The sequence below is a fragment of the Stomoxys calcitrans genome, chromosome 5 (assembly GCF_963082655.1).
Source record: "Stomoxys calcitrans chromosome 5, idStoCalc2.1, whole genome shotgun sequence".
Taxonomy (NCBI): Eukaryota; Metazoa; Arthropoda; class Insecta; order Diptera; family Muscidae; genus Stomoxys; species Stomoxys calcitrans.
The window spans coordinates 127,255,235-127,280,732 of NC_081556.1; the positions used below are offsets into that span (position 1 = coordinate 127,255,235).

A 25,498-nucleotide genomic window follows, 5' to 3' on the forward strand; every position below is an offset into this window, starting at 1 on the left:
AGTAGAGCACGAATTTGTTATCTGCATTTTTATACCCTCCATCATAGGATGGGAAATATGCTTCTGTTACCCCATAAAGTATATATATATTTGATGGTCATGTCATTTTAAGTTGATCTAGCCATGTCCGTCCGTCTGTCTGTCGAAAGCACGCTAACTTTCGAAGGAGTAAAGCTAGGAGATTGAAATTTTGCACAAATACTTTTTACTACTGTAGGTCGGTTGAGATTGTAAATGGGCCAAATCCGTTCATGAGATTGAAATTTTGCACAAATACTTTTTACTAATGTAGGTCGGTTGAGATTGTAAATGGACCAAATCCGTTCATGTTTTGATATAGCTGCCATATAAACCGATCTTGGGATCGATCGAAGGAGTAAAGCTAGGAGATTGAAATTTTGCGCAAATACTGTTTACTAATGTAGGTCGGTTGAGATTGTAAATGGGCCAAATCCGTTCATGAGATTGAAATTTTGCACAAATACTTTTTACTAGTGTAGGTCGGTTGAGATTGTAAATGGACCAAATCCGTTCATGTTTTGATATAGCTGCCATATAAACCGATCTTGGGATCGATCGAAGGAGTAAAGCTAGGAGATTGAAATTTTGCACAAATACTTTTTACTAGTGTAGGTCGGTTGCAATTGTAAATGGGCCAAATCCGTTCATGAGATTGAAATTTTGCACAAATACTTTTTACTAGTGTAGGTCGGTTGAGATTGTAAATGGGCCAAATCCGTTCATGTTTTGATATAGCTGCCATATAAACCGATCTTGGGATCGATCGAAGGAGTAAAGCTAGGAGATTGAAATTTTGCACAAATACTTTTTACTACTGTAGGTCGGTTGCGATTGTAAATGGGCCAAATCCGTTCATGAGATTGAAATTTTGCACAAATACTTTTTACTAGTGTAGGTCGGTTGAGATTGTAAATGGGCCAAATCCGTTCACGTTTTGATATAGCTGCCATATAAACCGATCTTGGGTCTTGACTTCTTGAGCCTCTAGAGGGCGCAATTCTCGTACGACTTGACTGAAGTTTTTCACGTAGTGTTCTGGTATCACTTCCAACAACTGTGTTAAACATGATTCAAATAGGTTCATAATCTGGTATAGCTGTCATATAAAGCGATCTTGGATCTAGACTTCTTGAGCCAATAGAGGTCGCACTTCTCATCCGATTTGGCTGACATTTTGTATAAGGTGTGCTAAGTATGGCCTAATTCGATACATAACCTGATATAGCTGCCATATAAACCGATCTGGGATCTTGATTTCTTGAGCCTCTATATGGCCCAGTTCTCATCCGATTTGGCAGAAATTTTGTACAACGGCTTCTCTCATGACCTTCACCATACGTGTCTAATATGGTCCGAATCGATCAATTGCTTGATACAGCTCCCATATAAACCGATCTTCCGATTTTGCTTCTTGAGCCTCTACAAGGCGCCATTCTTATCCGAATGGACTGAAATATTACACAATAACTTCTACAGTGTTTAACATTCAATTCATTTATGGTCCGAATCGGACTATAACTTGATATAGCTCTAATAGCATAGCAGTTCTTATTCAATATTCTTGCTTACTTGCTTGCTTGCCTAAAAAAAGATACCGCGCATAGAACTCGACAAATTCGATCCATGGTGGAGGGTATATAAGAGTCGGCCCGGCCGAACTTAGCACGCTCTTACTTGTTTTTGTTTTTTTTTTTATTTCATTAATTTTTCTTCTATTTTTTTATTCAATTTTTTTATTCTATTTTTTATTTTTTTATTTCTTATTTTATATTTTTTTTTTCTTATTTTATATTTTTTTATTTCTTATTTTATATTTTTTTTATTTATTTTTTTATGTTATTTTTTGTTTATATTATTTTTTTTTATATTATTTTTTTATATTATTTTTTTTATATTATTTTTTTATATTATTTTTTTATATTATTTTATTATATTATTTTTTTTATATTATTTTTTTTATATTATTTTTTTTTGTTTTATTTTTTTTGTTTTATTTTTTTTGTTTATTTTTTTTATTTTTCTTTTGTTTTATTTTTTTTTGTTTTATTTTATTTTTTTGTTTTATTTTATTTTTTTTTTGTTTTATTTTTTTTTTGTTTATTTTTTTTTTGTTTTATTTTTTTATTTTAATTATATTTTTTGTTTGGTTTTATTTTTTTATTGTTTTTATTTTTATCTTCTTTTTTATTTTTTTATTATTATTTTTTGTTTTCGTTTTTATTATTATTATTTTTTCTTTTTTATTATTATTATTTTTTCTTTTTTATTATTATTATTTTTTTTCTTTTTCTTTTTTATTATTATTATTTTCTCTTTTTCTTTTTTATTATTATTATTTTTTCTTTTTTTATTATTATTTTTTGTTTTCGTTTTTATTATTATTATTTTTTCTTTTCTTTTTTATTATTATTATTTTTGTTTTCTTTTTTATTATTATTATTATTTTTGTTTTCTTTTTTACTATTATTATTTTTTTTGTTTTCTTTTTATTATTTTTTTTTTGTTTCCTTTATTATTAATATTTTTTTTTTGTTTGTTTTTTTTTTTTTTGCTTTTTTTTTTTGCGTTTTTTTAGCTTTTTTTTGTTTTTTTTTTTGTTTTTGGCTTTTTTTGTTGCCTTTTTTGTTTTTAATTTTTGTTTGCCTTTATTTTTGTTTATTTTATTATTAATCCTTTTCTTATTAATTTTTTATTTATTAATTTTTTAAGATTTTATCTTTTAGTTTTTATTTATATTTTTAATTTTTTTATACCTATATTTTTGGCCTTACCAAAGGCCTTGTCGAACAGCTTTGCCACTAAAACATTACTTGCTTCAACCTACTCCCTAATTAGTGCACGGAGCCTTTCGAAAGAAACATTGTTTTTTGTTGGTTAACTTTTTCTTAGAGTGCAGTTAGAAAAAATTTAATGCCAACAGCCCTCAAAACGACAAAAAACAGTTTTACTCTTTTTTTGCTAAGCGTTGATCCTTCAGATCGAACTACATGGTTGGTAATTGTGATATAGTATTTATTTGGTTGAATTGCATTTGTTGCAATGTTCCGTAAATCCGACACTCCAAGACTTTGTTCCTTGTCTCGGATACCCTATGGGGAGAACCGGATCGTGAGAAGACGAGTCTATTACTGAAAGCAAGTAGGAAGGGGGTCAGTATAGCTTTCGGTAACATAACGGGACACATAGGACTTCGAGCTCATTTAAGCTAATCGGTGCGGTAAGTGATAGCATGTGGGGAAGATCATGAGACGTTAGAGCATTTCCTACGTCATTGCTCGGCTTTTGCGTCTAACCGACAACTAAACTTAAATGGGAAACACAATACCAGACATGAACCATCTTAGGGGCGTGGTATGAAAAACAATTAGGGATTTTGTAAGTAGCACGAAGTTCCTTACTTAGATTTTCTTTTTAGTATTTAGAACGCACAACAATCCGAACACCGGCTTGGGTGTATGTTGTCCATAGTGTCATGGGCCGAATTAATACCTGCACTCTCTTTTCAACCTAACCTTATCTATTCCTAAAAAAAACCACAATTATCTCCTTACTAATACTGTTATAGCTGTTGTTGTTGTAACAGTGTTTTGTACACTGAGCCGGCAGCCCTTGTAGATGAACGACTCCATTGGGTCAATCCGGTACGTACTACCGGCTACCATGAGATAGTGCAAAAACTGTGATAGTTGTTGTTGTAACCACATTTTCATGTGGAGGTGGCGATCCTCGTTAAGCTCCTGTAGGTGAGCAAGCTCGTTCCGGTCCAAAGGACCGAGCGCTGCGGGAACAGGGTGTCCATTGGTTATTTATAGGCGCCAATAACTCGCCTTGTCATATCGAGCATCGTAGGCACTTAGTATTTGTGCAAGAACTGGTGCTACCCGACCTCTCACTGAGACTATCCGCTCGATATCCCTGATTGTCCGCGATTGCAGTTACAGCTACAACGGATGGAGCATTCCACTATCCGCAACCTGTGGACGCGCCCGGTAGCTCGCAGCTAAGCTTTTCGTGACAGAAATGAACACCATACAGATCGGACCTTAATGTTCCAGCTTGTGTGGTGCTCCCAGCTATCCCGTGCCGAGCATTCTAAATTCTGTAATAGTATTCAACACTTCTGGAGAAAATCGTTTGTAGCATGCATACCGCTCACCTTTAATATAAAAAGGAGGCCCTTTATATTTGAGTTAAACTTAACACAAAAGATTTAATTTTTTGTTTTCATTGGAATGTTTAAGCGAAATTGTTTGCTTATTTATCCCGCCATCCCGGCTTGAGGTAACTGATTACAGTCAACACTTTTTAACACTTTTGTTTATCGTTGTGTAAGTAAGATCTAGGCCGTTTCCAATGTTCAACTCTAAAGGGCCAAGTATTCAATAAGATTCAAATGGAATTGCATGGCTAAAATTATGAAATAGGTTAGGTTATAGTGTCATCTGCACAAGAGAAGAATATAAGGAGGATATCTTAAGAATAAGAACCGAAAGTGAAACTCCTTCTGCTTACCAAATATTGGTGGGCTTTCCAAATGAGTGATGAGCAGCAATCCTATTTGTTTTGATTTGTTGTTGCAAAAATATAAATTTGCTTGCCTTTTGTGTTTTATCATCGTCCTCAACTTCGGGATGAATGTAGGTGATGACACAATAAATTCTACCTTAAGCACACCTGCATTGTAATAAAATTGTGGAAAACAAGATCTCGTACATAATCTGAGTGGATCACAAATCTTGTAGACAGTGTGACTGACGAGTGGCAAACAATGTCTAAATTTGCACGTATTTTTTATCACGCATTTGCGCTGGCTGGGTCGTGTGTAAACTCTGCTGAGCATGAATGGCGGCGAAAAGTTAAACATAGCTCAGCGGAGTTTGCATGTACATATTTTTTGTTTTTCTATTTTCGATTCTCTTATCAGAAAATAAGTAATTAATTTATCATTTATCATCTACTTGTGTCGTCGGTTGTTCAGCGTAATAGCCAAAGAGAATTTCGCTTTAACCACCACTACCAGTTGTAGTTAACCCATTAACGCCTGATTCTGGATTCTCTTATCGGATTTTGATGAAATTTCATATATTCATCATTTAGAGCATTTTTTGGGTTGCCCAAAAAGTAATTGCGGATTTTTTAAAAGAAAGTAAATGCATTTTTAATAAAACTTAAAATGAACTTTAATCAAATATACTTTTTTTACACTTTTTTTCTAAAGCAAGCTAAAAGTAACAGCTGATAACTGAAAGAAGAAAGAATGCAATTACAGAGTCACAAGCTGAGAAAAAATTTGTCAACGCCGACTATATGAAAAATCCGCAATTACTTTTTGGGCAACCCAATATATTGCCGTTATATTGTTTAAACCAATTTTAACAATTGTAAGATTCATCTATTTATAAAAAAATTTATGTTTGCAAATTTGTTTGTTTCCGATTTTCTTGAAATTTTCACAGAACAAAAGCTATATAATTTATTGATATCGGAAGAGGGGCGGACCCTTCCCCGAACCCTACCCCAAAAGCAACACCCAAAAATAAAAGTTGACCGATCGGGACAATATGGGGCTCAAATGAAAGATTTTCGGTAGAAGACTACCATTTTTATATTAAAAATTCATTCGAATTAGGGTAACCCCGACCTCAAAACCCCCTTAAATAGTCGGTCCCCTCATTTTCAAAAACGATTAAACTCGGAGACGGGTTGAGCGATTCAAGCTAAATTTTTTTTTGACAGCATATAAACCTGAAAACAAAAATGTGTATCCAATTTGTGGATAGGATGTGCCATCCTCAATAACTACTACCTAAACATTCCATTAAGGAACAGAGTATACTTCTCTGATAACAATGAGTATTGTTCAATTATAGTTTAAACTAGTTTTTATGCCGAGTCCGAACGGGGCACTATGGGCGGAAAGGGGAAAATGTCGCCAAAATTCGATAAAACCCCCAAATGTGATCCGATTTTGATGAAATTTGAACGATTGCAGAAGACATGTTATATATTCATATTTCGTTATTAAGTCAACCTGTATTGGCATAGGCGCAATTCCTTTCCGATATGGAGGAAATTTTGCACAGCGTGTTTTGTTATAACTTCTAACAACTGTGCCAAATATGGTTTAAATCGATCCATAAACTGATATAGCTGCCATATAAACCGATTTGCGATCTTGACTTCTTGAGCCTCCAGAGGGCGTAATTATTATCCAATTGGCTGAAATTTTGTACAAAGGCTTCTCCCATGACCTTCCATGTACGTGTCAAAAATGGTCCGAACCGGTCTATAGTCTGATACAGCTCCCATATAAACCGATCTCTCTTTTTTACTTTTTGAGACCCTAAAGGGCGCGATTCTTACTCGAATTGGGTGAAATTTTACACAATGACTTCTACTATGGTCTCCAACATTAAATTCAACTATGGTCCGAATCGGACCATAAGTTGGTATAGCTCTAACTTGGAGATATCGGGAAAAGAACGCTAGCACGCTTTCACTTTTGTTTTTGTTTTTTTTTTTTTTTTTGTATCGGAAGAACTCATTGAGATGTTTTTTTTTTGGGAGATATTAGCTACCATAAATATGTTTTGAACTATTTTATTGTACATATCTGTCAACCAATCTCCACTAAATTAGGCACGGACTTTTTTCTTAAGACTTTTAATATAGCCGATGAATTTTTTAGAAATCGATTCTGGTTAACATATATCTCCCATATATATGCATACCCGATTTTCACCTTTACAGTCATGGCAAGCAAATTAATTAACCAATATTTCCGATTTTTTGCAAATTGTTTTTATAAGCATCTCAAACTAGTGGTGCTGAATTTGTTAGAAATCGGTTCAGATTTGGATATAGCTGCCATATATATGTACAACTCAAATTGAACTTATTGATCCACTAGCATCCCGGTGGTCCGCTTCGCTACCCCCACAATTTATAGTGTAGGGCTTCTAAAACCTATGTAGGTACTCAGTTTATAAGATTATGAAATTTTGTGATAATTGCGTATAAAATTTTAGAAATCGACTGTAAAGAAAGTACCAAATAGTTCTAAAGTACTAAATGGTCCAATATATATTGTCAAGGTATGAATGAATCGGAATTTTGAGTGCTTTAGCTCAATTTGTAAAGAAAGTCCCATTTTGTATGTTTTAGTACCTATTTTGCACTTTTTGGTACCAAAATGTACGAACTTTGAATGGATCATTTAGTCATCCATTCTATATTTCCTTTTTGTACCTACATGCCATTTCAGATCCCTAGCTCCATCTGCAAAGAAAGTACCAAATGGTACCAGTTTTGGTACCAAAATCAATGCATTTTTAATAGATCATTTAGTTAGCTATCATATATTTCTTAGTTGTACCTACATGCCGAATTTAAGACCTCTAGCTTCGTCTATGAAGAAGGTACCAAAATGTGCGAATGGCCACCCAATATTTCTTAGTTGTACCTACATGCACAAATTTCGGACCTCTAGCTCCAACTATGAAGAAAGTACCAAATAGTACCAATTTTGAAACAAAAATGTTGGAAAAATCATTTAGTTGCCCATTATATATTCTAGCTCCATCTGCACAGAAAGTACCAAATGGTACTAATATTGGTTCCAAAATATTTCCTAAAAAGATCATAGTCACCCATCATATTTTTCCTAGTTTATCTGCATGCCAAATTTCAGACCTCGAGCTCAATCTGTAAAGAAAGTACAAAATGGTACCAAAACGTACGAATTTTGAATAGATCATTTAAACACCCATCATATATTTCCTAATAATGGTTCGCGAAGTTCACACAACTGAAGAAGAGAAAAACTGATTAAAAATAAAAAAAAAAAAAATCTAAAGCTGAGTTTACATGGCACATCATGATCGTACTCATCGTGTGTACGTGTTGATTACAGCTTTTCCCTAAGACCGTACATCGATTTATTTCTTTGATTTTATTTCATTTTTATACCCTCCAGCATAGTATGGGGGTATACTAATTTCGTCATTCTGTTTATAACTCCTCGAAATATCCCTCTGAGACCCTATAAAGTATACATACTCTTGATCGTCACGTCATTTTAAGTCTAGGAGTAAAGTTAGCTGCCTGAAATTTTGCAAGAATACTTCTTATTAGTGTAGGTCGTTTGGGATTGTAAATGGGCGATATCGGTCCATGTTTTGATTTAGCTACCATATAAACCGATCTTGGATCTTGACTTCTTGAGTCACAAGAGGGCGCAATTCTTATCCGATTTGGCTGAAATTTTGTATGAGGTGTTTTGTGATGATTGGAGGCCACCGTAGCGCAGAGGTTAGCAAGTCCGCCTATGACGCTGAACGCCTGGGTTCGAATCCTGGCGAGACCATCAGAAATTTTCAGCGGTGGGTTTTCCCCTCCTAAGAGGTGTCGCACTGCGGCACGCCTTTCGGAATCGGCTATAAAAAGGAGGTCCTTTATCATTGAGCTTAAACTTGAATCGGACTGCACTCATAGATATGTGAGAAGTTTGTCCCTGTTCCTTAGTGGAATGTTCATGGGCAAAATTTGTATTTGTTTGTTTTGCTATGATTTCAATCAACTGTGTTAGGTGTGTTCCCATAACCTGATATAACTGTCATATAAACCGATCTCGGGTCTTGACTTCTTGAGCCTCTAGAGGGCGCAATTCTTTTCTTATTTGGCTGAAATCTTGCGTGAGGTGTTTAGTTTTGTCTTCCTATAACTGTGCCAGGAATGATCCAAATCGGCTCATAACCTAATATCCGCCATATAACATGACCTCGGATCTCGTCTTCTTGAGCCTCGGCTCATAACCTAATATCTGCTATATAACATGACCGAGATCCGAGGTCATGTTATATAACAGAGCCTCTAGGGAGCGCAATTCTTGTACACTGTGGCTGAAATTTTGCACAAGGTGTTTCGTTTTGTCTTCTAACAACTGTACCAAGTTAAGTCCAAATCGGTTTATAACGTGATATAGCTGTCATAAAACCAATCTTCAGATTTGACTTTTTGGGTCTCTTGAAGGCGTATTTACATGAAAATTTGCACGAGAAGTTGTGCTATCGCTTCCAACGGCACAGGCAAGTATGGTCCTTATAGGTTTATACCCTTATATAGATCCCATATTAACCGATCGCCCGATTTGTCTTTTGAACCTTTAGGGGCCGCAATTATTTGGCTAAAGTTTTAAACGTTAAAATTTTTAAGACTTCTATTGGGTTGCCCAAAAAGTAATTGCGGATTTTTCATATAGTCGGCGTTGACAAATTTTTTCACAGCTTGTGACTCTGTAATTGCATTCTTTCTTCTGTCAGTTATCAGCTGTTACTTTTAGCTTGCTTTAGAAAAAAAGTGTAAAAAAAGTATATTTGATTAAAGTTCATTCTAATTTTTATTAAAAATGCATTTACTTTCTTTTAAAAAATCCGCAATTACTTTTTGGGCAACCTTAGTCATGACAAATACGGTCCATCTGCAGATGCATCTCCTATATATTTGAAAAAGTCATTCAAAGAACGTGTCAAATATGATTCATGGTGGAGGGTATATCAGATTCCTTATATTTGAAAAAGTCATTCGAAGAACGTGTCAAATGTGATGCATGGTGGAGGGGGCATATAAGATTCGGCCCGTCCAAATTTAAGCGCTTTTGCTTGTTTGTGTTTTTTCCCCCTTGGGCTTTAATGGGTTAATATTTGCCTTAGGCGATATATCATGATCACTGAAGTCTCCTTCTATTCATTTATGTTATACTGTCTTGGTTTTTTCACTTCGATGGTATCAAAGTTGATGGTGCAGTAAGATAGGAAATTGGTATAACACAGAACACGCCATTGACGTATGTGTCGTTGCTTATCATTTTAATGTTTTACATTTACTACCGTACAAAACCCACAACAAGATAAATGTTTTTTTTTCTGTTTTTGTTTTCTTGTTAAAAACTACCTTGCTCATAGTTTACCACAAAGTTGCATGCACTCTCTTGGTGTAGTTCAAGGGAACTGATTGTGCAGTTGCTAAGTGATTTCCCCTTCACGCATACCTATAAGACAGCTTCAAATGCTCAAATACAAATTGAAATGCAAATTACATAAAGTTTAAAACATGCTTTTATTTGCGATTTTTGAAATCACTTTTTTTTCTGGGATTTTTCAATTTTTTTGGATTTTTTTTCTGCAGATGATTATACATAGGTCTAAATATACATTAAGGTCTTACTATTTCGATTATCTAAGTTTTGTAATCATTATTATCATTCTTTCTCTATTATAATACAATAAGAAAAATAATTACAACATTAGGTACTTAAAACAAAAGCTAATTTTACAATTAGGCTGTTTTTTTTTTTTTGTAAATAAAATACAAAATAAAATCATGAGATTAAGGCTAAAGCGCAATACTAGAGATTTGTATATATAATTATTGTTTTTTTTTTCTAATTTAATTTTAAAATATATGGAAATTGTGAAATGGTCCTTTATTATTTAAGTACTTGGGGGTATGGTAGACATTGCAAAAAAAAAAAATAAAAATCCCCATTACTTGCAGTTTTGGTTTTATAAGAAAAAATATTAAATTCTATTGAAATTATAGCTTAGTTACATTTTTTTTATTAAGTGGGTTGTGTGCGAGTTTGTGATTTTTCACTTAAAGTAGTAGTCATTTTAAATTATTAAAAAATCTTAGCAAAGTTTTCTTACTCTGTTATATTAAAACATACAAAATATAGTTTTTGCTATACATACACATACATATGTATATAAAAAGGTGGCTTTTTCAAAGACCTTTTTGTTAAATCAATGTTTTATCCATAATATTATTGTTTGTTTATATTGTAAAATTAAAAGTATTAAGACAGCCACTTTGAAAATCCCTTTTGTCACAATTTCCATTTTGCATAGCAGTTTTTTCTTTTTTTGTAAATTTTCAATGTTCTCTTTCGTTTGTTTTTTGTTTTTTGTTGGAAATATTGTCTACTTAATTAACAATAAACAGTACATTATGGTGTATATCATCATCATTTGAACGAAAAGCTTTAGAAGAAACAACTTTTCTAGGAATGGCTAATCTGCTGTTAGCGGCTGCCACAGCTTCTCTCACATTGTTTTGTACAAATTCACAACAACAGCTATAGTAGTAACAGTAAAAACAACAACAGCAGCATCACGACAGTGTAACTTCCAGACACATCATTATCAGAAACCCAGCTATGGTACCCCAGGTGGCTATTGTTCCATTGCCGCTTGCATGTGCTTCGGGCAATATATCATCGGCTACAATGTAAATCATGGCGCCAGCAGCAAAGGATAAAGCATAGGGCAATATTAGATTAGCAAAGGTCACAGCGACAGCTCCCAAAATGCCAAAAATCGGCTCCACCATGCCCGACAATTGGCCATACCACATGGCGCGTGGTACACTAAAACCGGCAGCATGCAAGGGCAAGCTAACGGCCAAGCCCTCAGGGAAGTTTTGTATGCCAATACCAATGGCCAAGTTGCGTGCAGCATCAAAGGTGGATGCATTGGTGCTGCCTACAGCTCCAAAACTAACACCCACTGCCAAGCCTTCGGGTATATTGTGCACAGTAATGGCCACCACCAAAAGCATAATACGTTTCCATTGGGCCGCAGCACTTTGAGCCTCATTTTTCTCGGCATCGGTTACATAGGTGGTGTTGGTACGCTCTTGGTCAACACTGCCCTTTTTGCGTCGTCTGGGTTCCGTATGACTATGTTGCACACTTAGGCAATCCGAAAAGCTATCCATACTTTTGGCACCTTCCATGCCCCCGTTACCTGTGCTATTATGACCGCCATTCTTTATGTCATCCAAGGCAATTTCAGCCTTATCCTTGTTGGTTTGAGTCATTTGTATCATCATATTGGAAGAGTTAAGGCCCAAATAAGACATGAGTTTATCACAGCCATAGACGAAGATGGCACCCAATAGAAAGCCTCCAGAGACGGGTAAAAATGAATATATTCCATATAGGTGTGACGTTGAAGCCATTTCTATGGCTGGACTGAGCAGAGACCAGAAAGAGGCGGCCACCATAACGCCAGCGGCAAAACCCAATGCAGCATCCAGAGATTTGCGTTGATTACCACGCACAAAGATGACACAGCCGGCTCCCAAGGCTGTGAGACCCCATGTCAAGAGGGTGCCCAGAAGGGCTTGTGTGACAGGACCATAGTTGGGTAGCATTTTTGTTTTTTTGTTTCACAATCTGAAAAAAAAAAGAAATTTTTACTAAACTTGCAGTTTAAATATAAATAAAGAAATGAAATGACGTGATATTAACCAAACCGACTAAAGGTTAAAAAGCCAAGACGGTGAGAATATCCACAAAGCGTTTCCATAGCTAAGTTAGCTCATATTACCAATGCATGGCTTGTGGTTTTGAGACCCAACAAATGATAATTAATTACAAAAATATGCGTAGTGGACTAAAAGTGGACCAACTGCCAAGAACAGTGACTACCTAAACGTGGGAATGGGAGTTATTGACCGCATCTGCTACCGTGTATGCATGAATGTTGTCTAGACCCGCTTGATATCCAGCTTGATCTAGAGGTTCTCTCTTGAGCTAAAACTACTCTGGTTTGCCGGGGGAGGTCAATTTCTTCGGGTGCAATGGGAGGCGGTCGTTCTTCAAGGACTACATTACTCGATAGTTATTTACCGCATCTGCTACCGTGTATGCATGAATGTTGTCTAGACCCGCTTGATATGCCGCTTGATCTAGAGATTCTCTCTTGCAGCAATGAACCTCAAGCTCTAGATCATGTAGATCTACCTTTAGGCTTCTGGGCGGTGGATATCTTTCCACAAGATGACAGCATGTAGTTATGTCTTCGCACTGGTAGGATCTTTGTCTCCTGATGTAGGGTGGTCCACACGAGAACTGAGGAGACAGCTAATATCAAGGGCGAACAGTGCGCATTTGTGCTGTGGAACAGTGAAACGGTCCAAAGGACGAAAAACATTTTATAGGTATATCCGGATTCGCGACAGAACGAGGCTTATATTGAGGAATGGCAAAAAGGAGATCAGTATTGTTTTCGTCATCATTACGGGAAACATAGGACTAAGGGCGCATTTATGCCGATATGTCTTGCAAGTTATAGTGTGTGTAGCATTTGTGGCGAAGACGACGACTAACACGCATTTCCTAAAATAGATTTTTCGACTATACTTTTCATTATTTAGAGTGACTAGCCAATTACTGGATGGGCGGCCCTAATACCTCTTATCATCTTTACCTAACCTAACCTAGTTGATGAGTTGTTTGCATGCTCGTTTTGCCAATGCGAGAGTCGTGGATTCGATTTCCACTTAAGGCTTTGGTCTGCCGCTGCTGCAATATCACAATTGAAAATTAACAGAATCTGATTTCAGACTGCCAGGCCGTTCAGACTTCGCTTTGTGTTAAACTTTGGTTGGTCTGGTGGCTTTTATATAGATAAGATGCGTCTTATAAAATATTTTAAAGGAAATCAATATTAAAGGGAACAAATTGCTCAGCTTTGCCAAACTTTTTAAATTTTAAGGACTAATCTCAGTTTACATGGAAGTTTTTAACGTTAGTCATAAAATTATATCATTTAAAAAAATGTGATAAATTTTATATGTAGATATGACAGATATGTACGAACACATCTGGTGTATGTAATATCCAGAAGTCCAGTATATCGGGCTATCGAATTTAATTTGTTCATGTTGCCCCTTTAGCATTGCGATGTTTATTTAATAATACTTATGCATGCCAATCATTAACTGCTCTCCACAAAAGTTTAGTAATGAATTTTTAGTCATTTTAAAACAGGGTTAAGTTTGTTTATATATGAGACGTATGCTGCATACACATACTTATATTTGTTTGGGAATGTTTGTTCGGTCAAATTGTTTTTATTTTTGTTCGACCGTAAGTTCCTCTGGTTTGTTAATAATAGCCATAACAGATTTATATGAAAAAGTGAACGTCAACGTTTATGATTAAATTAAATTATGATTAAATTTAAAATAAGCTAAATGTCAAGAATATTTCCGTTTGGTAGGTGGAGTTGCAATTTGTTGATTGACGAACTCATGTAGTGAATGGGAAATAATTGGTTAATTAGTGTAGTGCACAAAGTGTTGGTATGACACATAAGGCCATAAATGCCAAAACTTGAAAAACCCATTATCATTATTGAGAGCTAAAATATAAAACCAACAGCACTCTTGGGTAATGAAAGACAAAAATCGGACGGAGACGAATTAAAATAGCCCTACGATGATTCCAATTTTATGCAAATACGAGAGCTTAATCCGATGAATGATGGCGATGTCCTTATAGTTTTGGTAGAAATCATAGCATAAGTCCTGAATCATCATTGAGAGCTAAAATATAAAACCAACAGCACTCTTGGGTAATGAAAGACAAAAATCGGACGGAGACGAATTAAAATAGCCCTACGATGATTCCAATTTTAAGCAAAAACGTGAGCATAATCAAATGAATGATGAGGATGTCCTTATAGCTTTTGAAGAAATCGTAACATAAGTCCTTCTTATAAGGCTGTTCTATCTAACGATAGCAAAGCTCAAGAAATCTTCAAGTATAGGTTGTGTCACGTAACCCTGAAGCGTTTACAGCCCTTAGGTTAGATTGTAGAGGCACCCTGCAATCGAATTCGTTTATTTTCATTGCGAAAAAGTAAGATGCCTACCTTTGAACCAGCCAGATCGCTATAAGAGGCCTGCTAAAGTGTGTATGTTTACATCCACTACAAGTCCTCAAGGACATAAGATCCTATGTTATTTGCTGTTTTTGTATTATCCACATATTTGTTCAATTATTTTGAATAATAGTTTGCCCATGAACATTCCATTAAAGAACAGGGGCAAAATTTTCGCATATCAATGAGTGCTGTCCGATTCAAGTCTGAGCTCAATGAAAAGGGGCCACCTTTTTATAGCCGAGTCGCGCCGCGGTGCGTCAACTTTTTGGGAAGAAGTTTTTATGTGGCATAGTACCTCAAAAATGTTGTCGGCATTAGGAGGGGATAACCACTGCTGACATTTTTTCCGATGTTTTCGCCAGAATTTGAATTCAGGCGTTCAGCGTCATAGGAGGACATGCTAACCTCTTCGCTACGGTGTCTTCCAATAGCGTCAAAGACTTCGTTGATATAAAATAGATGGTGTTGTTCTTAGAATCGCTGTGATGTAAAAAATAGTCATCCTTTGTATACGAATGAGTAATGACAAGTGGTTGGGATTGTGAAACGCCACCATAATGCCAACAAATATTTCCCAAAGACTTCTATATTCTAATGTTAAAAATTTAACTCTTTCTCTATTTATTTATTTCTGAACAGTAATACATCGGCCAAAAACAACCTATTACAACGATATATACTCCTAAATAAAAGTTAAAAAGTTAAATACTTTACAGTTACAGAAAGATGTAAGATTCTTAGCCTAATTCATTTTAATTGGCTCCCCAGCCATAACAAGATTATGCGAAAATTAAAACTGTTGGATTTTTGAACAAGTCCCATGTTGGCAATGCAAAAAGTTTCAAGCAACAACACAAAGTTTGATCTGTAGAATAGAAGTTAATGAGTTTTAAGCGAAAAACATTCGAGTGTGAAAAGATTCTTAACTCGGAGGGCAATACATTTCAACATCCGGTCACACGAATACAGAATGAACTTTCGAAAACAGACTTAAATATACGGGGCAAGTTCATCCTACACGCCTACTTGAGCGAGAAAAATTGAAGTATCTACGCAGTGTTACCAGTGTTCCACTTTTTATAACTTTGTAAAAGAATAAAATATTTCGTCGATCAATAAAACGGCCAAAAGAAGTTCCCTAAAAGGTTTTGACATACCCTGAAATGTAGTCACGAACACGTTTATTATATACAAACCTAGCTACTGCATTCATTACCCGTTTCAGTTTAAGAAGATTATAGTCAAACGTTCCTGACGTTATCTCCAAGCCATATAAAAGTTGGGCATTAGCAGAGCGTGAGCAAGTCTGATTTTCAGCCACGATAAACACGAGAATGGAGAGCGCCAATATGACAACCGATATTAAGGTCTCTATCAATCACTATCCCCAAACATTTAATCCTATCAACAAAATTTACTCTAGAATTCCCCACATAAATATCAAATCCAGGCTGCGTCTGGGATCCAAACTGTAATGCCTTAGTTTTAGAAGGGTTGATAGAAAGAGAGTTAAGACTAGCCCATAACATAGCATGCGTCCTATGGAAGCATTAATATTCGTCTCCAAAATATAGCTAAAACCACGATCCACACTAAAAAGACGATATATATCGTCTGCAAAAAGAAAGGTTTCACACAAGTTAGGTCCCAGGAATTTCCCAAATGATAGCTACAGGTAAATCTTTGTAAGACAAAAACATATGGTAAATGTTGCGTTCCTTAAGAAATCACACATTGTCTCCTTAAATAGCTGCAGCAGACAGATATCAAAGGATAAAGCATTAGGAGAACAGTAAAAAGCCGCTTTTCGCTTTCGTTTTGTAGGTTTCTGTTTTGATATGGACACCAGCCAAATCAGAAAAAATTCATTTGCATATGAAGTGACTTAAACGATTACTTCTTGCTTTCATACTCATAGTCTTCCTCTTACATTTAAGACTGTGACTTGATAAGCAAGCACTGCGATCCAGTTAGAAATGTATGTTCTTTAGCGCACACATCCCCTACAGCTACATTGTATTGTAAATAAATTTTCCTAAATATATGATCTGTGGCTAGCCAGCCCCATAGTCAATGAATTACAATTATTTGCCTTGTAAATCAATCGCCTACTTATATCCATCCATTGATCAACCATGCCCCTATCGCAGTGTAAAAGAATTGAGAATCAAACCAAAAATTTCTTTATCAATTAAGTATCGAACGGCATGTTAAGCCAGCCACTTGTTTACCAAATTGAAATAAATTGGTTATGGATAGAAGAGTGGTGGGGTACAAACAAAATATTTCAATTGATTTGGCTCGTGATTTGGATAGAAATCGAATCCAAATTACGCGGTTCGGTAGAAATTAATCAAAAAGACAGCTTAAGGAAAAGTTTATAAACTGGACAACCTTCCATGCGAATGTGCGTGTGTGTGTGGTGATTGAGTGACCATGAAAAGAATAAATGCAGCAGCAGTCATTATGCAAAATAAGCCATAAAAGATACTTTACCTTTGCGTTTAGTTGTTCTGACGTGCCTTTTTCGATAGATATACAGTACAATATAATTGCTGAGTGTGTGTTGTGTGAAATTGCCACGTTCCTTGTGCCGCCTAATAGCCTACGGCAGATTAATGAAAGTAGTAACAACCAACCAAAAGACGTGGACGACTTGAATAATGAATGATCTCAGCGGAGTGTATGTAAATGCCACTGCACCACACCATCAACACAAATTACATATAAATTAAGAACAATGCTATTTTTTGACGACGCAACACTCAAGAACCAACAAAGAATGAGAGGCAGGTATTTTTAGTAAAACATCTGTTGGATTGTGTATGAAGCCAGCCGCCCGGTTCAATAGCTCGTTGTTTTAGATACTTGTATCTGTGGGAGATTCTATGCCAGCTTGGGTTATTATTTATTATGCTTTAGGAATTGGAGAATGTTTCTTTTTTGTTTTCTTTTTTATTTAATCTTCTTCACCAAACACTATTCGTTAATGAGTTTCACTTGTATTTTGCTACTCTCCTATAGTTTGATTTTCGTTTTGTTATTTTTGTTTTCAATATTTCTCGTACTTTTTACACGATGAACGATGAACACACAACTACTATGAAATTTTACACCATAGCATCATCAGCAGCAACATAGCATGAATTAGTTAAACAGCCAGCCAGCCCTACTGTGTTGTTTGACTGATGTGGAAAAGGCAATAGTGGCTGCTTCTTCGTTGTTGTAGTCGAAATATTGAAGTGTGACTGTTGTTTTTTTTTTAAACAATACAACAAATGAAATATTCTAAGAAACCGAGAGCACGATGGGCGAGACTGACTAAACACCACCAGCACTACTCACTACTTCAAACTTTTCTATACAACTAACAACGAACGCACGAATGGATGTACGTCTCGACGGATTGTCACTACTGTCAGAATTTCTGTTGTGCTTGTGCAGCTCTTTTATACATTTTCTATATTCGTATTTTCTTGATAGCTCTTTGCTTTCTACTCTGTTCTCCCCTACAAACTTCCCATATGACAGTATAGTATATTAACTTGTTATCAAGTCATCCGGCAAATGCTTCCTCTTTTCCTCTCTTTATTGCTTTTATTGTGTGTTCATGTGGTGTTGATGCTCTTTTCGTTGAGACACTACAACAACTAACATCACAGAGTTGTATTGGTTTACATATGGTAGTTTATTTTTGCGGTTGTTTTTAAATGTGTGATTTGAAATTCGTATTTGTTTATGATATACCTATCTACTGATATCTTTAAGAAATATTTATCTAAAAAGTTTGTGACGTTTTGCAGGAATTAAATAAAAAAAAAAACAAAACTTGTTCTTAGATAAATCATTATTTGCCCTTTTCAGTTGCATATTGTGAACATATATGATGAGGGGAATTAAAATAGGTTGAAATTACATTAAAATCAACTATTTAAAACGAAGTGTAATTTTGATTTTAGCAAAAAATTTCGTAAATTTTATTTTATTGATACGACAACTCAACTGCAATACTAGCGCAAGAAAGTTTTTAATAACTTACTTAAAAAAATACGTAATACGACAGGCTAGGCATCTGCAAATCTACACAGAGGTACCGGTACTGGGACATTTCAAGTAGATGTACCGTTTCTACTTCTTTGGAATACAGGCATTAACATATATATATATATATATATATATATATATATACAATATATATATATATATATATATATTGTTTCTAAAAAAAAATTGGGCCACTTCACATTGGAATTTCGTTGATGACGGATCGATGTGGAGTTCTCTTTGTTATTGCATTCGTTTCGTGAGGCTATAGATTGATGTCGGTTTTTCAAAAGCGTGGAAGTTGATTTGGACATTACATTGTAGCGCGGACATTAATAAACTGGATACCCTACCATTTCGATTTTAATTTATAACTTGATACCCTGGAAATGTTAATTTATACGTATAATAAATAAACTAGACTTTAATTTATTAACTGGATACCCTGGCAGTATGTGAGTCAATTGACTCCGACAACTAATCAATAGCATAAAAAAAAGTTCCCCGGCGTATTCAAAGACGTTCTGAAGAATGGGAAAGGTAATCTTATTCAGAATCCATATACTTTTGTTCGATATGACCCCCTTTGCCTTGACTATTGTTCTGCAAATGCAAATTTTGCCTATAACCATTTCACTAAGGAGCAGGGGTCTGATTCAAGTTTAAGCTCAATGATAAGGGGCCTCCTTTTTATAGCCGAGTCCGAACGGAGTGCCGCAGTGCGACACATCTTTGGAGAAAATTTTACATGGCATAGTACCTCACAAATGTTGCCGGCATTAGGAGGGGAAAACCACCGCTGAAAATGTTTTCTGATGCTCTCGCCCGGATTCGAACCTAAGCGTTCAGCGTCATAGGCGGACACGCTTACCTCTGCTCTACGGTGGCCCAATGATTATTATTCTGAGTCTGTCAAAAAAAACTGGTTGCAATTACAATTGCTTTCTTCAGCGCATCCATTCTTTTTTAAGTCCTTATCTTACTCTCTAAAATGTCCCAAGTAGAAAAGTCCATTGGATTAGCATCTGGCGAATTGAGCAAACACTGTATGGACACTCGCATGTCCTACAATCGAAATATTTCCATATCCACCTCTCCAAAGCGGCTTCCAAATTTTTGGGTGTTTACGACTTGCTTAATTTTTTTTTCGCCAAAAACACAATTTTTTGAAATTCACTACAGTCGTGCAAGCGCAGCAACTTTAGGTGTTATTGCACTTTTATTTGGACCACCACAAAGACGTTTGGCAACGCTACCTATGATGTGATAGACAAACATGTAATTCACTTTAAGGTGCTTTTGTTTTGTTTCGCCGACAATAGCCGGTTCTTTTTAAATAAACTCAGGGGCAAATGCTTTCGATTTGATAAGAAGTACTTTATCACAACACCTGATAGCGCCGAGTGGAGCAACAATATCCCTCATGGTATAATGCATTAACGATGGTTGACAATAAATACATATCTTGTCAGACAGTCAACCAGCCAGCCGTTAGATATCTGGAGAACTTATTTCTGAATTCAAAAGCCCGCCTTGATCTCTCCAAGCCCCTCTTGGTCTCTCAACGGTACGCCTCTAGCGTCACGGCATAAGGCCTATAGCTGAACGCTCTAAGATTATGTGACTAAATCTAAACTTCCTCGTCTACCGCTTTGCAATAAATCTGATGGCAGGATCCCTTTAAAACCTTACCTAACCAAGGAATGGGATAACCACTGAGAAAGTTTTTACTTTTTTCTTGGTTTTAAACTCGTGCTTTCAGAACCATTAACTTCCATGCACTACGGTGGCCTCCCATAGCGAAATCTCCTTGTATGAAAGGCTCAAGAACTAACAAATGTCGCCAGTATTAAGGTGGAGTACATACCATGCAGGCGCATATGCTGCTCGCTTGCATGGTTGTAAAAAAAGTTAAAATAGGGTTTAGAAATTCGTATGCAGCAAAAGGCGCATGGTATATAAATCAACCTAAACAAGTAAAAAGGTGTTAAGTTCGGCCGGGCCGAACTTTGGATACCCACCACCTCGGGTATATATGTAAACCACCTTTCGTCAAAATCCGGTGAAAAATGCATACCTTATGCCCTATAGCAGCTATATCGAAATATGTTTCGATTTGGACCAAATACTAAAAAGTATAAGTCATTGTTCAATTGTGTATAACAAAATATTGGTCTTTTTAGTAGCTATATCTAAAAATAAACCCATATAAACGATATACGATATTGATGTTGAAAAGCCTAACATAAGTCACTGTGTCAAATTTCAGTGAAATTGGATCATAAATGCCCCTTTTATGGGGCCAAGACTTTAAATCGAGAGGTCGATCTTTATGGCAGCTATTGGGTTGCCCAAAAAGTAATTGCGGATTTTTCATATAGTCCGCGTTGACAAATTTTTTCACAGCTTGTGACTCTGTAATTGCATTCTTTCTTCTGTCAGTTATCAGCTGTTACTTTTAGATTGCTTTAGAAAAAAGTGTAAAAAAGTATATTTGATTAAAGTTCATTCTAAGTTTTATTAAAAATGCATTTACTTTCTTTTAAAAAATCCGCAATTACTTTTTGGGCAACCCAATATATCCAAATCTCCACCGATCTGAGCCAAACTGAAGAGGAATGTCGAGGGGCCTAACACAACTCTCTGTCTCAAATTTCGGCGACATCGGACAACAAATGCACCTAAATCGGCGCATCGGTCTATATGGCAGCTATATCCAAATCTGTATCGATCTGGGCCAAATTGAAAAAGGATTTCGGGTGCTTCAACACCCGAAGTCCCAAAGTTCAACAAAATCGGATAATAAATGTTGGCTTTTATGGGCCTAAGACCCTGAATCGGCGGATCGGTCTATATGGGTCTATCAAGATATAGTCCGATATAGCCCATCTTCGAACTTAACCTGCTTATGGACAAAAAAAGAATCTATGCAAAGTTTCAGCTCAATATCTCTATTTTTAAAGACTGTAGTGTGATTTTAACAGACAGACGAACGGACAGAACGGCTAGATCGTCTTAGATTTTTACGCTATATATACTTTATAGGGTCGGAAATGGATATTTCGATGTATTGCAAACGGAATGACAAAATGAATATACGCCCATCCTTCGGTGGTGGGTATAAAAACGCATATTGGCGCATTTGAACGCATAAGTGACGCGCAGAGTATGTAACTCCACCTTTAATGAGTGAGTGGAGCCAGAGGTTTGCATGTCAGCATTTGGCACTAAACGCCTGGGTTCAAAACCCGTCGAGTACTTCAGAAAAACATTTAAACGGGTGCTGGCGACACTAGAGAGGTATTTACCCTAGATAAGCAGCCGTGTAAGCTTCTTTACTAAGTGGTTTCACTCTGCGGCAAGCCGTTCGAACTCGGCAATAACAAGAAGGTCGCTTATTGATATCACTGGTATCGGACATCACTCATTAATATGAAAGAAGTATCCCAGCTGTAATCCCCGAAGTAATCCCAGTTATAAAATTTTAAGTGTTTCTATATTAATTTCGTTGACTGTAATATTAAACATGGGAAATAGACTACAGATATCCAATGACGTATCTTTTATGGTAAGAAATCATTGTTTTTGTTGTTCATTTCTTCTTGAACAAAACGTATTAATTGCAGATTTGCGATTGTTGCATTCAAAAATATTAAATTAAATTTATTATCTTTTTTTTTTGCAATGAACATAGCAGAGATTTAAGTGAGTATAGATATTAGTTAAATGGTTGTTGTTGTTTTTTTTTTTTGTCTGATGTCTCGCTGTGTATGTATAGTTTTGCGCGTTTCCAAGATAAACAAATGCGAATAGCGATGTTAAAACAAACGTAACAATTATTTGAGCACGTAGTGACTGGGTAAACATGTCAAAAGTGATGTGCCTTCTCGGCAAGGTTAAGGGTATGCATACCCGGTGTATTAGATGTTTAGCAAATTTATTCTAACATTAAGATCAAATCATCTCTGCAAGACACTTAAAGGAGTTGAGAAAATAAACACTGAAACTGGTGAGGAGGTTAACTTTAAATATATAATTTTTTTTTTTAATTTTTTTAATACTTTATAATTATCACGTATTGCATATATCTCGTTAGTTTCAAGAGTAGAATTTTTTCAGATAGAAACAGTATTAGATCTTAAATTCTGACTAACGAAATGTGATACCAAATAACCTAACTTTTCGTCGGCCATCATGCAAAAAGCTTTGGGAAGGTTCCTGATATAATCACTGTAACGCTTTGTGCCTTTGTTCACTGTAAGTATACAGATTGATTCATTCCAAGATTGTTATGACTCGACTATTGTCCCCAGATCTAGCTGTAGAAATTTGGCCGCTTCAATAAAGCAGTCCTCAATGACTGTTTTCCATTTGCAATCCCCGATCATTGAGCTCGTCTCGAAAGAGACTTTGCTGCTAGTTGAGTTCGTTTCACCAGGCATATTAATAGGTGGTTGGTATCCTGGTTGGATTACCAGTGGTGTCGCGGGTTGTATACCCACCAGAGGCCTGGTCTAACGCTACTGTGGTATCACAAGGGACTAAAATGGTCCTAAGTAAGTCCGTTTAGAATAATAGACTACCACTCTGACCTAAGTTAGGTTAGGTTGAAAAGAGGGTGCGGATATTAATCCGCCCCATGACACTATGGATATACACCTAAGCCAGTAATCGGATTGTTGAGCACTCTAAATACTAAAAAAAGTAACTTCGAAAAAGAAAATCTAAGTTGGAAATTCCGCGTTAATTACAAAATCCTTAATTATTTTCCACCACACTAACCAAATCAAAAAATCTAAGTCAGGAATTCCGGGCTACTCAAAAATTCCTAATTGTTCTCCTTTCCACGCCCTAAGTTGGTTCAAGCCTGGTATTGTGTCCCCTCCCTAGTGCCGGAAACTGTAAGGCGCAAAAGCCGGGCAATGACGGGAAATGTTCCAACGTCTCATCATCTTCCCCACATGCCCTATCTACGCTATCACTTGCCGCAGCTATTCTGTATGCATTTATACAGAAGAGGTGCTCCTAGTACTATGTATCACGTAATGGTACCGATCTGCCTCTTACATTCTTTTGGTATGACCCTCGTCTGCTCTTATAGCATTGGCCCACAGCCTTAACTCGGACTTGCCCACGGCCTTAACTCGATTCAGATTTACCATATTTACTGATCTGATCTGGAGGCCATCGTAGCGCAGAGGTTAGCATGTCCGCCTATGACGCTGCACGTTCGAATCCTGGCGAGACCATCAGAAAAAAAATGTGAGCGGTGGTTTTCCCCTCTTAATGCTGGCAACATTTGTAAGGTACTACGCCATGTAAAACTTCTCTCCAAAGAGGTATCGCATTGCGACACCCCGTTCGGACTCGGCTATAAAGAGGAGGCCACTTATCATTGACAAAAATGGGCCAAATTTGCAATTTACTGATCTGCCTTTCAATCATCCTTACTTCGCTCTGGCCCGGCACCCAAGCGATCCGCAACGTGACATTTTCAGAGAAGGCATTAATCTTCTTTTTATACTCCAAGACCGTCCGTGACGTCACTGTTCTGGTTATTAGAGCCCTGAAGACCATCTTACAATCCTCATGTACAATAGATCCCCTTTATTTAGGTTTAACCATTGTGTCTCGTTCACTCCTGCGTCCCACACTGGGGTCGAGTAATTCATCGCCTGTCGCCCAATCACCTTATAAGTTGTTTTCTAGCCATTTCCCTTGTGCACATATGTGACCTCACCCGTTCCGACGGTGAACCGAGCCGCCGATGATTTTTTGGGCGAGATTTACCGGTTACGACTTCTGAAAAATTCCGCCAGATCTTGGAGGTTAATATTTATTTGTTAGCACATTCTATCGCCAAGATAGAACAGTCGTTCGAATATGATATAATTTCCATGCCATCAGGGACTTCGCATTGTCGACCACACAGGTACGTCCGCCTCTTCGTCAAGTTCGGCAAATCAGACTCAATGGAGTCATTGATAAGTGTGGAGGCATTAAGCGCATCATAAGCCTTTGTTGGGTCAAGTGCCACGAGTTCTGTGATGGGAACTTTTAAGACAGCGAATGATATGTGTAATGAAGTTGTTGTTGTAGCCACATGTTGATTATGTCGATTGTTGTCAAACTCCATGGGTGGGCAAGGTCGTTCCGATTAATAGGACTGATCGCCGCGGGAACGTTATCGGCATTTAAAGGCGTCTCTAACTCGTCCTGTCATATAGAGTATCGCAACCTCTAAGTATTTAAACAAAAGCCAGCCCCACACAATACCACTGATTGTCCGCGACTGCCATTGCAGCTACTCCGGAACATTCAGCTCAGCTGAGCATTAACGTGATGACGATGAGCACCACACAAATCGCAGATATAAAAAGAAGGCGCCTTATCATTGAGCTGAAACTTGAAGCGGACAGCATTTATTGATATGTGTGAGTTTTGGACCCCTTTCTTTAATGAAATGTCCATGGGCAAATTTTCATTTTTGCTGTTATGGTGCTATGCATCTTACCAAATCATTGTTGATGATCTGCTGGGATAGGGACGAGTCATGCAGGAGCAGCACTGCAAGTGTTTTGCGCCCGGGAACAGAAGAGAAAGATCGGCCTATATGATTTCGACTAGTCCGTGGATTTACCTGGCCCAAGTACATTAACCACGCGTCCGTATTATTTTCGATATCTCGGGTACAACCAGGG

General features: G+C 36.6%; 2 protein-coding genes across 3 annotated transcripts in view; one reads left to right on the plus strand and one right to left on the minus strand.

Moving 5' to 3' along the window:
• Nucleotides 1-25,498, plus strand: part of LOC106094171 (microcephalin) — a 55,890-nt gene that overhangs the window by 19,636 nt on the left and 10,756 nt on the right. The gene's annotated exons all lie outside the window — the stretch shown is intronic.
• LOC106094189 (zinc transporter ZIP11) lies at nt 10,119-18,198 on the minus strand. Its single transcript, XM_013261392.2, has 2 exons — nt 17,250-18,198; nt 10,119-12,256 (listed from the first exon to the last, which is right to left on the minus strand). The coding sequence occupies exon 2, from the start codon at nt 12,232-12,234 to the stop codon at nt 11,191-11,193; it is 1,044 nt and encodes a 347-aa protein (XP_013116846.2). The 5' UTR covers nt 12,235-12,256; nt 17,250-18,198; the 3' UTR covers nt 10,119-11,190.

Bases quoted from the DNA above. Each gene is read 5' to 3' on its own strand.
- LOC106094189 (XM_013261392.2), bottom strand. From the start codon at position 12,234: ATGCTACCCAACTATGGTCCTGTCACACAAGCCCTTCTGGGCACCCTC.